The 17,709-nt window shown below is 41.9% G+C and overlaps 1 protein-coding gene across 10 annotated transcripts in view; it reads left to right on the top strand.

Annotated features, from left to right (window-relative positions):
• FGF13 (fibroblast growth factor 13) overlaps positions 1–17,453 on the top strand; it is a 314,484-nt gene extending 297,031 nt beyond the window's left edge. For all 10 annotated transcript variants that reach the window (XM_027645502.1, XM_027645504.1, XM_027645499.1 and 7 more), the window contains 2 exons: positions 11,456–11,654; positions 12,943–17,453. In XM_027645502.1, the coding sequence (XP_027501303.1) occupies positions 11,456–11,654; positions 12,943–13,079 (336 nt within the window). In that variant the 3' untranslated portion in view covers positions 13,080–17,453. The remainder of the gene's footprint in view (positions 1–11,455; positions 11,655–12,942) is intronic.
• Positions 17,454–17,709: the final 256 nt, after the last annotated feature.

Below are 17,709 nucleotides of genomic sequence, written 5' to 3' on the forward strand. Positions count from 1 at the left end.
GGGTTTCTATTAGACTCTGTACTCATTTCAGAGAAAACTTGCCATAAATCACCGAAAAGGACAGCATGTTTTCTTAACTTCATTAGGACAGTGGTTGGAGGACTGTTAAGAGCACATGTAACATTCAGTCCAGTCTCTAGATGTTATCACAACCATGTAATGAAACTGAGGTATTGGAAAGGTTTGTTTCTTTCTGCATTATGTGTACTTTGGAGGCAGCTTTGTGGGCCTGTCTGATGTTTCAGTGATGTTTTCCTGGGGCTCTACCTGGGCTGGTTTCCAAGGGGACGATGAGAGGAGGAAGGGACTGGTTGCTGCCTCCTTGTCTGTGTGAGCTTTTCCCAGGGGCATGTTCAGGCTTTGCTGGAGAGCACACCGTGATTTGAGTGCTGACTGTAGCATGAAGCTTCCCATTTCTCAACCTGCTTGTTTGAGCAATGCAGTGATTTAAGCACTAGTGCACGATTTCCCTGAATTATGACCCAGTATGTCTGCACTCCCGTTACCTGTGCCTGTGCAGGGGAGCTGGACTCTGCTCTGCTGCACAGTTCTTCATGTACAAGGTGCTGGAAAACTTCCCCAAACTACAATTTGCATGAATTTGACCCTGAAAATGTTGCTTGTAAGACATGCATATACATCATATACAGAGAGAAACTGAGCCTGTTCTCTGCATAAGTATCCTTTCTTAGGTGAGGTCTTTACCTGCTGAAACAAATGTTTTCTGCCAGTCAGCATCAGCTTTCAAATCTTTCAAATCAGCTTTCACTCTTACATCTCATCTCCCTTGTATAATCTTTATTATCTTGTTATTAAAAGTTTTTGCCATCTGAAATCTCTCAAATCCCACAATTAGCCTGCCACCTAATACAAACATCCCTCTGAGATCCTCTTAGCAGCATATGGTTGATAGCATCATTTAGGGAGCTATGAGGGTGGAGGAATTCCGAAGAGCATCGCTGCTCTGTATCAAGAAGCAGAGCTTGGCTGCCAGTAATGCCCTGGCACAGTCAAAATACCACGGTTTGAAAAGCATCCATCCATGGCATTCATGAATAAATGGATTTCAGTAAATCAAGCTCATTTGAAAAGGTCTCATTACCATTTGGTCAGACAGAGGTACTGGTTTGGTCAGTTTCTTGAACCTGTAATAATAATAATAATAATAATAATAATAATAATAATAATAATAATAATAATTATTATTATTATTATTATTATTATTATTATTATTATTATTATTATTAAACTCAGTCTTTTATATTTACACTTTGTAGTAAGCAAGTGAGCTGAATTTGAAATGACAGATATCAAATAGCCTAGATTTCTAAAAGGAAGATGTCTGTGCTTCTTTGCAGACTACCTGAACATTAAGAGCTGACCAAAATGCAGTAAAGGCGTGGGTAGTATTTCCCTTGGCCATAATACATTTTGTATCAGGTTGTGAAAGAGTCACTGCTTTTGTTTAGTGTAATGACCTGCTTAAGTTTCCCAACACTGACGTTATCCATGTTACCAATTAAGCTTACAATGTAATGCTTTGCAGAATAAAACCCTAATTAATAGGCCTATTAGTTTGGTATTAATATTTTTAGTATATAATGCCAGTCCAAAGATGATACTGCATTTAGTAATTTACAATGCTTTACAATGGGTTCCTAAAACATGGTTGGCTGTATTGGTATAGGTGAAGCACCTCTACAGCAGTGATTCCAGAGCAGTCAGTGCACAGAGATGTCTGGGGAGAGAGCAGCAGCCATCTGAGAGCACTGTTAAGTGCACACAGGGAATAACAGGACAAATTTCTTTGCCGAGAACTCCAGTGTAAAAGGATGATATTGAACTCCAGAGTAATCGACTAATCCACGGCACCATAAATGTGCATCCACATTAATAAAATACCCAGGCCAAATGGCAGGGCTGTCTTTTCGTGTGGAACAGACTCTAAGCTGACAGTGAAACAAGGACCTGTTTGATGTAGTGTGGCATTATTCCTTCTCCTGCAGCTCGTGCTGTTATTTATCTTCCACTTGCAGTTTCTCTCAGTCAGTGAGCAGAGGCAATTTCTTGTGTGCAGAAAAAGAGCTCGTTCAGCAGCCTCTAAGCTCTTCCTGTGGGGCAGACCCTATCTTTCTTCTTCAGTGTCAGCAAAGTGGCTGGTGGTAGTTTGGGGAGGTCTGAACAGAGCGGAGACTGTGCTTGGGAGAGCTGCCTGCCCAGCCTGTGGGTGAAAGAGCTCTGCCTCCACGCATTTGCCACCAGAAGCATAGAATGGCACCTCACCAGAGAAGCAAAGAACAATGGGATCAGTTCCACATCAACTTACCCACCTGAACTCACAGCAGTTGTACAGACAGGCTTTCAGCCAGGTTGGAGGTTACCACAGAAACAGCATTCCCTGCTATAACCTATTCCCACAGGAAGGATGGTAGCACTTGTTCTGACTTTTATTCATTCAACTGCTCTTCCCCCCAAAAAGAAAAACCTTTGTGTGCTTTCTTGATTCTCCATAGAATTTTAGGAACATCCACTGCAAAAGGGGTCATGTCCCTGCTTGTAATTAAATGGACAGATTTAGAGCTTGCTGCAAACACTGATTAGATTATTGTTTTTCAGCCCTTTAAGATAAATCTGCATGAATTCATGGGTGTCAGTCTGAGAGAGATCTCTTCCATCTCCTTAGCCCAGAGCTAATGTCCTGTATCTAGGATACAGCAGTAAATCCCACACTCTTCTAATTAGCCCTACTGCTTCCACAGAGCCTTTCTGGGGAGCTCCCTGGTACTGGGAAAGCTGGACCACAGAAGTTTCAGGGGAGCATTTGGTGGTGCAATGCTCCAGCATCACTGTCCATCCTCTCTGAGGCTGGGGGTGCCCCAGTGGGGCTGTTGCTGCCTGTTGCACCCCATCCCAGGTTTACTTGCCTCCAGCAGCCCCTCACAGCCCACACAGCTGCAAGCAGCATTTTGGGATGGTACAGCCAAGGTGCTCAGTGTGGCAGTAGAAAGGTTGCTCTACCCTTCTTGCCCCTTGCTCCCAGGTGTTGTTTTAACAAATACTGGCCAAGCCACATTGTCCAGGAGCGAATTAACCCCTGGTTGCTGCCCTGTACTCTGCAGCCCCAGCAGCAGCAGCGTGGGCTTCCCCCAGTGAGAGCAGTCATGTAGACGAACACAAGAGTAATTGTGTGAAAGGGCTACTGGGACAGGAATGTGTTTTCTCTCTCAGCTGCTCCTGCCAGCTCACAGACATCTTCCCCTTGCAGGGCCAGGCTGTGACAAAGTGATGTCTCTTCCCGCCACACTTGTCTGCCGGATGGAGCGACTTCTCAGTGTGTTCTTGCTGCAGGCTGGTGCTGCTCAGTGGAAGATGCCAGGCTTTGCACGGTGTCTCTGTCCCCGTGTCCCACTGAGGTGGTAGCACACAAAGCCAAAGGGAGAGCTAGAGGGCAATTAACAAGTCAGAGGAACAAACCACAAGTAGTTCCCTCAAAACAAGACAGTTATGGTGAGCCCAAGGCTCCAGCATCTTTTAGTCCTTCAGCATCTCATGCCATGTTAAGTGAGTGGCAATGGGTTCAGGGCTTGGCCATTAAAACGAGTGGGATGCAGAGCTGTCTGTAACTGGGAGCAGAACATGGTCCTCACACTTTAAAGGGAGTTTTTCAACTTAGATTTGTTCTTTTTAAAAAAACCATGTGGGACGCACTTAAGCTGAGGACATTCTGCTCAACAGAATGTGTCTGTGAGAATTGACAATACCAAGATTTGATGTCAATTATAACTGCTAGAAATCTGATTGCAGATTATTGTCCGGCAGGTTATCTATGTAATAACGGGTATGTTGTAAAATAGGTTGCTTAGCATTTTTGGGGCTCTCTGCTCTAGTTCTGGGGAAGAAAGATGTCCTATCTGCCTCTTGCTTCCTTCTCCCTTCCTTTAATATCTAAGCTTGGGTACACTGACTTACCAGAGGGTCAGAAATACCATAAAATTGGACCATATTTATCAGAGACAGAAAAGATAGAGAACTTTAGTAAGAATGCACAATAGTGAGGATAAGCAGCAAAGACCATTTTACTTTGTCATAAGACAAATGACTGAAAATATCTCACCTGCATTATGCAACTCAATGGTAAAGCCTCTTTTTAAATGTTGTTTTTCAGTTCTGGAAATGATAGAGGGGAAAAAAAAAATGAAAGAATTCAGTGAAGGGTAATGAAAATGATTAGAGGCACTGAGAAACTTTCATATGAGATGAGATTTAAAAAGATTAGGCCTACTTGGTTAAGACAAGAGATAAATAAGCAGAGACATGATGAAGAGATGTGGGGTAATGAAAAGCACAGAAGAGGCAGACCAGGTACTTTTATGTGCCGTTTTCCAAAATTAAAAGTTGAGGGAAGAAAGTTGTGAAAAAAACAAGACAAAAATGTGCTTATGATAAAAAACAACAACAGACACATCTTCAATATGTTTTCTGCAGTGCCAGCTTCACCTGTGGAAGCCTCTGTCACAGGGAACAGAGATAATGAGCTTAGGAAAATTATGAAAAGGATTGGCTGCTCTGAGGAAAATTGTGAGCCTACTGAGAGGAAAAGGGAGTTCTCTTGTAGCTTTGAATGGAAGCAGGATTCACCAGTTGGCACGATTCCAAGGCTGATGAAATGATCCGCCAGCTTCAGTGGGCTCTGGGTATTTATTACACACAGCTACCTCTGTGCTGTGTATAGACAGTGACCTGCTGCAGCTACCTCCAGTGATCACTCGATCTCTCAGACAGGGTGAGCAGCCAGGATCTCTCCCAACATGTTTTCAGGGAGCACATCTTTTCCAGCATCCCTGGTTTCTCACCATGCAGATCTCGTACAGGGGCAGCTCTTGGTGCTTTGCTCAACCAGGAAGGTTTTGTTCCTCTGCTTGACTCAGTTATGTGGAAGGATCATGAGAAGCTGCAGCAGGTCAGATCCAAGGTCCAGCAAGCTCACCACCCAAAAACGTTCAGTGGCACATACGTAGAGAAGAATATTTGATCAGAGTGAGGAAATACAGAGAAAACATGCAGGATACTTCCATATCCCACTTTTCATCTGGGGAGTGCCTTAGCCAGAGACTGTAGTGATGTTAACCAGTCCTTGACCAAACCTGGCAGGGCAGTCCATGAATCAAAACAACTTTTGACTAGACATCAAGGAAGTTATTCTAATCTTTCTTTAAAAAAAAAAAAATCCCTGCCTACACTGGTATAAGAAGATCTCTCTCCAAAGAGGCCTAATTGCAAATTAACACATAGTCTTTCCTTTACAGATTTGGAATCAGTAACAGGCCTTTTGTATGTGGGAAACAATAAAAATTAAATAAGATTTTTTAAAATGGCTTCTGGGTAATAGTAGGATTGTAACACATCTGCTGATCTTCTCCATTAGTCTGGTTTAGAGTCCTGGTGGTCATTTACCGCTTAGTGAATGTTCCCAAGTTTCACTGAACAGGCAATGTTTAAAGACTAGTTTCCTCCTTTTATTTTATTTGAATTTCTCTGATTTTGAACTAGGACTAGCAAGTCTGGTGTCCTAAAGCTGTAGAAATTAAAAAAGGGTAGGTGCAAGCACTAGAAAGTATTCAAATAAGACTTGATCATTCAAGTAATGGCAATGGCAGAGGTTTTCCCTGTACTGTGATTCCAGGATCATCTGCACATGAAGCAGAAGACAAGCAGAAGACAAGCAGAGTGGATCTTCTGCCTTTCTTATTCATGCAAAGTAAATTGCACCTCATAACTTTGTGGAACAGATTAGAAAAGGGACCTGTGTTTGAAATCTGTGAGGTGGCATCTTGCAGAAGCTTTAACCACATTACAGGCTTTTTTGAACAGGATTAATTCCTGTGCAGTAATCAGAAGAGTGTCTTCTTTCTGTACGTATCATACCTTAGTTCTCTTGCCTCAGTGAAGGAAGGCTTTGGTTAATCAACACAGTTTTAGAAGTGAAGCATCATCAAAAGACAGGGAACAAAAATATGATCATGCATATTTCCTGTCTCAATTAAATTTCAATATTTACCATCATTGAGTCTTTTCCCTGGGGTCATCAGGCAGTACATCCATTCCCTGGGCAGAGCACGCTGAGAGGTGACGCACCAGGCTTGAAATAGTTGGTTATTTGTGTGCCTAAATGCCACTTAAAAATCTGGGCAAAGATGGCTTGGACACGTTTTCACAAATTAGTCACTGATAAGGGTAGAAAAAGAGTAATGTACAAAATTTACTCCTCTAGCTCTCTGTATTTGTAATTAGTATGTTTTCTACTTCAGTTCACTGTGTGCATTTTTCCCTGAGTTGGTGCATTTGATTTGCTGTGCAAAGGAACAATGTCAAGGGAATCATTACAGGATCTTTTCAATGCTTTTCTCATAGATTCAGAGAATACCTACTGACAACCTGAAGTCTTACTCTGGAGGTCCTGGATATCCAGCTGCTTCCTTGGGCTCCATTTTAGGGAGCTTTCTTTCTGAAAGCTTTGTCCTAAATAAATTTTCACACCACTGACAATGTGTGACTTGATATATTCCTGTTTATTCCACTAGCAATAGGGCAGTTCCATGCTGTGGAGTAGTTTGGGATCACCTTCCAGGAAAACTGTGACTTCCTATCACTCCTACCATTAAGTTGTTTACCTGATGAAATAATTTAGTGTAACTCCTCTGTATAAATTTTGATCTAATTTTTTTTTTCCTTCCGTGGTCTTATGGCCAGTGCACATGTCTTGAAGGGAATTTAAGGGGAATTACAGTCTTCCACAAATTCCTGTTCAGCAGTAGGTAATTTCTTCTGGCAGCAGTTAGTTCAGCCTTACAGCACCTCCTGAGGGCTTGGGGCTACCTACAATGTCTTTGTGAAAACTCTCCTGGAAGAAGAGCAGCCAAAATGGTGCTCCTCACTGAGCTGATTCATCTGCCCTCAAAACCCCACAGCTTTTTAGAGAGCATTTCTGTTGCTGTGATTGGCAACTGTTGTCAGAATTACAGTCAGAATTACATGGTCAAACAGTCTTCCTAATTACTGTCCCACAGGATCTGTACATATTAATAATTTGTGAATTGCTCCCACTGACATCACTAGGATTCCTCAAAATAAGTAAATTTAAGCAAAATGGACAATATTTTGGGATTTGGACCTGTCTGTGGAAACTGTGATATATCTGATCCAAAATAAATTGTTTTAGGATAATTGCAGTTTCCATTGCTATAGCAAACAGCTTTTGGTGGCTTCAGGAAATACCAGTTTCTTCAGTGAGTCTTCTCACACTGGTGATCTAAAAGCTGTTATTTTTGATAATATTAAAGTTGAAGTATTCCCATTTTATAGTGTTGATATCACTGCACATTGCAGGGTGATGATCCAGAGGATACACCCTGGAACTTCACACACCAAGATGGAGAAAATCAATCTCTGTTAATAAAAAAGGGCAGGTTCAGTGGCGCAGAAAATCACTACTCTGGAGCCTTAACGAGGCTCCTTCAAAAATTCATGATTATAGAATGGAATCCTGGGCTACATTATAGTCCTGAAAGAAATTGGGATATGGAAGAAAAAAATATCCAATTTTCATTAAGTGGAGAAAATAAAGAATAAATCCCATATGCTGACATAGTCATTGATCACAAGGAGTATAATTACATGCTCAACATGTAAGAACATTTTCTAAGTTTCCCAAGTCCTCAATACTTTTCCTGAATACTTTTCAAAGTTAATTTTTCTTTTCTTGCTGTTTATTCATGCCTCTAGCACTAAATCCATCTGAATAAAATTTATGATTGCTCTAATCAACTGCTGTAGGGCAGCTGCAGGACATTGAACCCACTGAACAAACTCAGTCTTGACCTAATGACTTAAAATGAAGTATTTGGTGATGGCCCCTGCTGATGGTATCTACAATGCAAATACAGTATGCAATAAATAGCAGAGAACAAACATCTTCATTCTCCTTCTCTGCACTGTGCATACTACCATCCTGATGAGAGGCTCCTATGATATCACAGAATCTTGAAGACACTAAATACCTTCCTTAAAAGCAGATTTCCTGTTTTCTGCTTATGGGGAGTCTGAATTCCTGCATCACAGTCATTTGGGGCACAGGATAATTAACTGGCAGTCCTGCAGTGTGTGATGGGTGTGCAAAGTGTGATGGCTGATGATTTGGATGGTCTTTGGCTTGAAACATGGCTTTTACATTATTAGAACAAGAAGAATTCCAGCTTCATTTTTACGGTATTTCACCTTTCAGGCTTGGCATACCTGTAATGAAGACTGGATTATTTTAGATAAAATCTAGTCAGTTTCCTGGAAGTATAGCCACTAAGTATATGCTACAAGGCTGTTTACCATATTATCATACACCAAATTATTCTTTCTAAATTATTTTTCACATATTTAATGCAGCTGCAGATTTGTTCATGAAGGAACCTTTCAGTAGTTCAGCTGATGAGCTCGAAACTAAGCAGCAGCTCCTGATAGTTCATCTTCTTTCTTACTTAAGCGTGGCTGAGTCATGACTACAGTGAATCCAGCACTTTCTTTAGCTTTTATTTATCATTCATTCATTCGTTCATTCAGTGTTAGGGTGTATGTGTGAGGGGCTTGAGTGAGCACAGTTTGCTGTCGTGTAGGTACCTTCATCCCTGACTTCTGAGGTGAGCTGAGATTGGAATAGTTTCACACAAATACTTAATTTTCATCTGTTTTGTGTAACAATTTATTCATAACATAGGACTTCCTGGAAATCATTTGAATTATTTTCATTGCAAAGATGGACAAACGTGACAGCTGAGAGAAAGGAAAAAACTGACCTTAGAGTTAAACACTTCCTTGTATTTATAAATTTTCCATAGGATTGACTGTATGAGCTGGAAAAGATAAGTGTTAATTGGGGCAGTCAGCCCTCTCCCACCTTTAGCTTGCTCTTCCTCAGTATATTAATAAAGAATTTGCAGCAGAGATAACATAATGGCCAATTTGCACTTACTACTCTGCACTGTATTTCAAATTGATGTGCTCATAGAAGTTCTGTCCATACCCAGTTGAGTTGGCACGTGGACTTGCCAAGCTCAGAGAAGTACCTTTTAATTGTAATGCCCCCATGCTAACATTCCTTATTCAAAGCTTCACTCTGCAGTTCTCCCTGGCTCTTTTTGTAATGAGTAGGAAAGACACACGTTGGATTAAACTAAAGGCAAGTGACGAGTGGGAACAAACTCTTGCAAAAGGTGAGCAGCTGCTTAGTATTCAGGAGCAGGCAGAGCACTTGAGCTCTGTGGGAGCTGTTTATTTGGCAAGAAGGATGCCTTTCCCTCCGTGCAACACCTTTCTGAAGCTGCAGCCATGGCCAAGGAGTTAAGCAGGTATCAGTTAAGAGAAAGGGGCACAATTCTGTGCCAAACCAGTCAGAAAAATGAGGTGGTCTTGCTTTAGTGCCAGAAAAACTGAGAGGGAATTTGCCATGATAACTGAACACAGTAAAGAGACGTGTCTGTTTCTGTGCCATGAGAATCCACCCCTTTGTAGTTCCTGCTGAGTCTCAGGGTGAGGATTTTGCCTGTGATGCTCTCGAGGATATCTGGCACACTGGGCTGCACCATGAGGACTGGTCTGGCTGTATATGGGCTCAACTGCAAACTCAGCTGCACAGCACTTCCACCAGGGCCAAGGGAGAAAACAGGAGTGAAGGAGCTTTTAGCGTCTTTTTTTCTGTCCCTCTGTTCCAAGGGACTCTGTGAGCTGCTGCTCTTACCGAGGTTAACTTGCTTCCTAAGAGAGCCAGGGTAAATGTTGTGGTTCTGTTTGCAATCTGACCCTCTGCTGCTGTGTACAAGCAGGCCTTTGTACCCAAAACAGCTCCAAATTACTGTACATAAACCACAGTCTTCCAGTGAGAGCACTGTAGTTTTTCCATTTTGCTGCTAATTGCAATAGTCTTTGTTACTGTGGCTGGTGCTGGGCGAGGGAAGGCTTTTATGCAGAAATCTTACAAAAATGCAGTGGCTGTCCCCATTTGACAGCAATTGAAACCAATTGTCAATTAACTAAATAACAGCCAATTAGCTTGAAGGAAAAAGAGAAGAAAATTGCTTACTTCACATTCTTTGTTGAAGCAAATGCCAGTCAAAGTATGGGAGCTTTTTTCTTTCTCCTATGAAGACAAAATGGCAAAAGATGTGCAGAAAAAACACAGTGGTGGGTTTCTATTTTTTTTTCTAATACCTTCTTTTTCTCATGTAAGAATATTTGAGGAACTAGATAAAAACATCTTAAGCTTCTGAGGCATTTAATTTCCTGTAATATTTAAAAATCAAAATGATAATCATTATACAAGCACAATTTTTCCTCCTTTCTTTCACGCCTCTGTAGCACAAGGGCAGTTCTCTGAAGCTGGCTGCCTTCACAAGGGAAGACCAGCAAACAACTGGCTGCTCTGTGGTGTGATGACAGGCTGGACTGTGATGTTAACATTTGCATCACCAGACCAAACCCTTCCTCTTTCATATTTTATGAACATCTAGACTCCATGAGATGTTCTCAGAACTTGTAATGTTAAAAAACCTGGACCACCCAGAAGCCTTAGGAAACAGCTGAGTGGTGCTGTTAAGACTTGTGGTTTGGTCTGAGATCCCTTTTAAGACCCATGTTTCATGTCTGTATCTTTTTTTGAATTTGGGCAATAGTGCAATGATACTGGTTCAGTCAAGATCATTGCACAGGGAAAGCCAGCCACACCACCGGCAGGAAGAAAAAGGCTCTGTCCTGGTTTATTGCTCTATTAGCCCAGTACTATCTCCCAAAAAGAAGCAGTGCATTTCAACATGAAGACTAAGGCTCGATCCTGCAGGCTTCCAGCTGTGGCTCAGTCCTGGAGCAGAGGTTAATGTCTGCAGTGAGACTCTGACAGCTGGGCTTTCATGGATGACACGCCGGGCAGAGAAAGAGCATAGATTAGACCAAGAAGGCAGCTGCTACAAGCTAATTTAATATTGCTGGGTTAGTAAGAGACAAACATTTACTCATGGCATATTGGCTTTGAATTTTTATTTCACTTTCCTCATAAACAGTCAGGGCCAGCAGTTAACAAAGGCATTACGTGGCCTCGCTTCCCGCCCATGGGGCTTGACCTCAGCTGGTCCCACGGGGTTGACATCAGGGCTACATCTGCCCAACATTCATTAGCTGCATCGATCAATAAATCTTCACTTAGACTTATACTCATCGTTCAAAAAGATCTTAGAGCTGCTCACAGCATCATTTCACAGGTTTCAAATTGTGTTACTCATTTTTTAATACTTTTAGGCCCCATGTTTCATAGCTGGAGAGGTATGTCTTTTAACTATTGGGAAAACAATGGATATTGGATGCTTTCTCATTAACTGACGTGAGATTCAGCACATACTGATCTGTTACTTCCTTACAGGAACATTTTACACCTGAATGCAAGTTCAAAGAATCAGTATTTGAAAACTACTACGTGACATATTCTTCAATGATCTACAGACAGCAACAGTCTGGCCGGGGCTGGTATTTGGGTCTTAACAAAGAAGGAGAAATAATGAAAGGAAACCACGTGAAGAAAAATAAACCTGCAGCACACTTCCTTCCAAAACCATTAAAAGGTAATTGCCTGGGTTCACTCCATCCGTCTGAACTGACATTGACCTGTGTTAGAGGTGTTTAATTGCTGTGTATTCGTATTTGCAGGGTCTGGCTACTTGTATAACAGGAGTATAATGTTCTGTAACATGCTCTTAATCTAACCAGGGCTGCTTTTTTCAGGTTTTTCTGCATTACCTCAGCATTTCTCTAATTTAACCAAATACAGTTACTAATAACCAAAAACATTACTAGTTTCTTTGTGCCCAAAGTCAACACTGTCCCTGTTATAGGTAATGAAGGCTCAACCTGGAATGGCCCAAACATCTGCTCACAGGCTATTAGTGACTTGCTGTATAGCTTGTCAATTTGTGCTTCCTGTTACAGAAAGCTTGTTTGTCTGGTTTTGCCTGGGATAAAGCTCAGATGTGCTGTGCTTGTTTAACTGCATTAATGTGGCATCAGCATATGACATTAAAGGTAATAATGCATGTGGCTTACATATACCACTGGGTATTAAAAACCAGGACATACAGTCATCCCAGTTAATTGAGGGATCTGAATCAGACTTGTGGTCTGTCTTAGCTCCCTCCTTGGTCAATGCCAAGAGGGAGATCTCAGTCGATGTATAAAGGTGCCTCCTTTTCTCCAGAAGAACTAACTTCCATATGCTCTTTCCCTAAGAGGAATGAAGCCTTCCATTTCTGGGTTATGCTCTTAGGTAGCCTTTTAAGGCAGTGTTCTTTTGAAATCAGAGAGGATATTTCAAAGGTACATCACCCTGGGTGGATGCTGGTCTAATCCGGCAGTCTACATTTAGGACTAGGTGCTAGGCAACTGATGTTGAGGTTGATCCTCACTTCTAATGGGTGTGAAAACAAAGGAAACAAAAGACTCAAAATCCATTTTCATGTTCACCTGCTTAGGCTACATATACAGGTAACAGGTCAAATCACAGCTGCCAACAGGGCTAATTCATGATTAATAAAGAAATGCTGATTTATATCAGTTTAGGTCTATTTTGTAGAATTTTCTAATTGCAGCTGGTAGGTGGGTGGTTTAACTGGAAGAGGGAGGGAGGGAGGAGCTGTGGTTTTTCCCTTCTCTAAAATGTCAATCTGTTGAAGACTACCTCAGAGACCCTCAGGGACTGTTTGAAGTGGAGAGTTCTACTTGCCATGGTTTTTCATTCTCTCATTACATTGCATATTTTCAAATTAAAAATCCCAACATTTCACAGCTGGACTTTGCACCCACAGACTGAGTAGCCCATGACATGTGCTGATGTGCTGCCTCTCTTTTGCTTTGCAGTGGCAATGTACAAAGAACCTTCTCTCCACGATCTCACAGAGTTCTCAAGATCGGGAAGTGGGACCCCAACAAAGAGCAGAAGTGTTTCAGGAGTGCTAAATGGGGGTAAATCCATGAGCCAAAATGAGTCAACGTAGCCAGGTTCAGGCAAGCCAAGTGCTCTCTAAACAGAACCTTACCTCTGGATGCAGTTGAATTCTTACTAGCAGTCTTTCATCCAAACGTTCAATTGCCCAGGACAAGCCACCGAACTTGCATAGGTCACTTGTTTATCAGCCATTAGATCTACTGGTTGTCAAAGGATATACCCCAATTATGTAGAATATGCTTGTGCATATCACAAGGCAGTTGGATAGCCAGCAAACATAACTGCGGAATAAATCTCGGAGAAGAAATGTCCAGCTCTTTCTCTCTCTCACTTTTTCTTTCTCTCTTTCTCTCTCTCTCCTATGCTTTGTGGAATCCGAAACAAAAACATTTCACAGCATTCACTGCTGATAAGAATTTGCTTTCCAACTCAGAAACTAAGACCACTTTTGCTCTTCAAAGGAAATTTTAATGCTTGTATGTTTTATAGGGGCAAACAAAAAACAAATATGTAAACTCTGTTGTTTCCTTGGCTTACCGTTTTATATCTAAGGCTTGATAAAAAAAAATGTATCCTTTAATTTGGAATAGTGCTTTTTGATTTCTGAACTCCAATGGGTCTTTAAAGCTATGTCTTTAAAAAATAATAATTCTTTAAAAAATAATAATTAAAAAATCAGGGTTGGAACTGAGAGTTGGTGTCTCAGGCTCAAGCAAACAGTGTTCTTGTGGTTTTAAACACAATGAAATATAAATTTTTATAGATTTGTAGTTTCTGGTAAAGTTCTTGTGCTAACCCCAGTCTGTAGGAATTGAATTGTTTTGTTATCCCAAGTGGAAGTTAACAGAAAGGGATAAAATTATCCTCCAGTGTAGATTTCTCTTAATTCCATTTTGTGTGTCATGTTAAACTATTGTTGTGGCTTCTTTTCTAAAGACAGAAACTGTGGAATTAAGGTGACTTAATTTTTTTATAAGAAACGTCTTATTTGTAAAAGTCCTTTCACTGTAACGGGCACGTGAATATTGTGTAGGAGGAAGCGTTAGGACAGGTTACCCCTAAACAACATATACTTATACATGCTATTGGAAACAATTGTTTAAAAAATGTAGTTAGGTTTCCATTTAGGTCATCATGTCTGTTGCATGGGAGAAAGTTGGAATATTGGCATAGAGTTGCATGATGTGTAAGATTTTGTGCATTAATCATCGTTGGATTCTGTGCTCCAAAACTGAATTAGTTCTGTACAGGCAGCTCTCTGCCTGGTACAAAAGAGTTGTTTATTATTTGTTGTATACACAACCATGCACTGAATAAACTATTTATATTAAGATGTACTTTTTTAAAAAGCTTGTTTGATTAAATGCTGTACATCCATGATTAATTTAAAGGGAAAAGGGTTGGCAATTAAATTAAAAAGTTATAAAAGATACTGTAATTAATGTTCAAAATCTTTCTGTGTGATGGGTCATTCCCCTGTAATGCCATACACTATACAAATTAGAACGTGTTCTTTCTTTTGGATATTTTTAGAACTGGTCTTGTGTGCCCAGTCGAGATACTCAAAACACAGTGACGATTAAGTGCCACAAAGTCTTGGTAACGACCCCTCTGCCGTGTGCTGCTGGAGCCCCAGTGAATTGCACTTCTCTGCTTTGAGCTTTTCCAGCCTCTCCGTGTCTGCCCTCCCTGTTAGACTTTCCCTAGTGCAGCCACGTAGCGCTACCTCGCAGCAAACCTCCTCAGAGCCCCCAACACGGAGGTCCCAAAGAGGTCCGGGAAGTCCAGTCCTGCTTGTGCCTGATGGCACCTGGATGATGCCCAGTGTTTGCTGGGCATCACTGCAGGTACCTTTATCAGCCAGCTTTACCTGGTCTTGAGGGAAAAAAGCTCCCATCCTTTCCGCCTTTGTGCACATGCTCCGGAGAGAAAACATCCCTCTCTCCTGCCTTTTCTCTCCAAAAACATCCATGAAAACTTTTCTCATCTACAACATCCAGGCAGCTCTGACAGGTGAGCTTCACTCACCAAGGTTTTTCAAGAAGTCCTAGTAGGGACAAGTTTTCGTCATGGGTGGCTGAAGAACTAGAAATGTTAGTCTGAAACTAAACCAGCTGGGTCAGTGCTTGGCATTTTTTTAAGGTTAGGGCTGAGAGAAGAGGGGAGGAGATTGTGTTTCAGATCAAACCCCCAGATTCATTATTTTGTGTCAAATAGTAGAGAGGTAAAGAGCTCTGGCCTACTGAGCTCCCATATTGGGGCAGAGTGTTGCTGTCCCCAAATACCACCTGTTGACCTTCAGAGGGCCCAGGGGGCCCAAGCTTGCCCCTTTCCATAGGGTGAAGAAAGTGGGAGCACAACTAGTGCCATAGAAAATCTTAAAAATTGAAGTTGTGGTCATGATTGCTTCAGAGATTTTGATAACTCAGTGGGTCTGGAGCATGTTTCCTTAAGTGTGGGATGCCCTTGGGAAACATTTAACTCTCCCACCCCTAAAAATCAAACTTATTGGGGTACATGTTCCAAAAAAGGAATCTGAGTGCCTTAGGAACATAAAACCTGATTTAAAAACAAGCATATCTGTAGCAAAGCTAGTTCATTGCTGAGTGTTTACTATCCTAAATATAACTGGAGCTCTGCTGCTTTACTTTATAGCTGCACTCCTCCTGTCGTTCTCCATTCCAAGTACTTCCAACCCTGAAGGTCATCTGAAGTGAAAGGAAAATGTTGGTCCCACAAATCATCCCTTCTGAGGTCTGTAGTCTGACCCATCTTTTGTACTGACATATGCGTCAGCTGTGAGCATTCACTGCCAAATCTCTAGTTCCAAAGCTTTCTAATATACCAAGCTAACAAAGGCCACTCTTGGATGGAAATGAGAAGAGAGATGTGGTGATAGATGAGCCATAAACAGATCTTTCTGACAATTATATTAAATTTATTTCAAACCTGTTCCAACAGTAGTTTTTCCCTCAGATTATTGAGGACTGAAAGCACAATAATCTTGATAAGAGTCCTGATAGTAGACAAAAGCTCATGTACTTTATGAGGAAAGTTGGGTATTATACCCAGGGCTTTATATGTAGTCTCCGGAGCCAAAACTAGGATTTAACAAGGAAAATCAGAGTTAAATGTGACTTTACAGACAGTGAGTGAAGGTGACCTTCTAGCCCAGTAAAGTTAAGACAAGAAAAGAAAGTGGCTTCATCAGAGGACCAGGCTAAGGAGTCATACTCCAAAATATGTATTTTAGCACCCATAAAGTAAAAAGTTACACAGATGTCTTCTGGATAATACTTTCCTTTAAGAAACCTGCTAGATATTGGGAAGATGTCCATTTGGATGGTTATCTAACAAAAGAAAAATTATACCCACTGGTAAACCTGCTTTACTCTGCCACAGGTACAACAGCAGAGTGCAGTGAGATGCACACCTGGAATAAGGAAAAGCCCCAGGGCTGGTATGAATCCAAGCCCTAAGCTGTCTGTGAGCCACTGACCATCTGTAGAAGATGGTCTCAGGCCCTTCTGGTATCGCCAAGCTGGTGACTAATGCTTTTCACCTGCCATTTCACTTGGCCCTGCCTCTCCAGCAGTGCTGCCCACAATCCATGCAGCACACCTCGGGCCTGGAGTTGGCTCAGGAGGTGTAAATCCATCACAGCAGCTTTCTGATGCACCTGGGCTTCACTTGGCAAAGTGCTGAGCCACGGAAGGGGCTGTGCAGAGACGTTATGAGAGGCTGACAAATGCTACCTGCCAACCTAAAAGAAAACAGGTCACCCATGAAATTGGGAGGAATACTGCTAGGAGCATAACTATTATGAGACAAAATTGCTTCTTTTTTGTGATCCACCTGTCAGAGCTGCTTTCTTGGAGGTCTCTGCAGGGGGCTCAGGCACTGCTGCTTGGCCTGGTTTTGGGGTGAGAGAGGGTGGGAAGAGCTCTTCTCTCTATCTTTCTTTTTTCCTTTTAATTTACCTCATGCTACCTCATAGCATGGTTGTACCTCCGTAGCCACTTGCTCAGCCATGTTCATCGCTGGCACGATGGAAGACAATTCCCTACTTGGGGAAAATATCTCCAAGTTAGCCCAGGGAAGAACAGTGCCCCTTCTGCAGCACCGTCTGGTGTCCCCACCACTGGTTTCCAGCCCACAGGCCAGGTTTTCCAGTGGGATAAAGACGGTGTAATGAGCTCAGGGATGCTGTGGTACGCCAGGCCTCTCCCCAGCTGAGCACCAGCATGAGAGCCAGGTCTGGCAGAGCTCTGCTGTGTCTTGAGTATCTCTGTGTGGAGACCAGAGCCAGCTCTAATGGGTTTAAATGTCTCCCTGACGTATCCTTGACCAGGACACTTTTGCAGAACAGAATCTGTACGTAACAACCTCCTATCTTCTAATAAATGATTCTCTCTAAAACAGACTCCCTCTTGTCTTGGCTCTAATTTTTTATCACTGCAGATGTTTAAGGGCTCTACAGTGCACTACACCATCACTTAGCGTTTCCTGGGATATAGACCCTTCTGACATTGTATTTTTCGTCTGTCTTCCTGAACCAGAGAGGGGCAGCTTGAGTGGTCAAGCCAAGACCAACACAGATGGATCCTTCAGTTTTCTGTATGCTTGACGTGGTCCATGAAGCACATAGAAAGTGTGATGCATTTTACCAGCTCAGGGAA

The sequence above is a fragment of the Corapipo altera genome, unplaced genomic scaffold, assembly GCF_003945725.1.
Source record: "Corapipo altera isolate COAL_440 unplaced genomic scaffold, ASM394572v1 65, whole genome shotgun sequence".
Lineage (NCBI taxonomy): Eukaryota > Metazoa > Chordata > Aves > Passeriformes > Pipridae > Corapipo > Corapipo altera.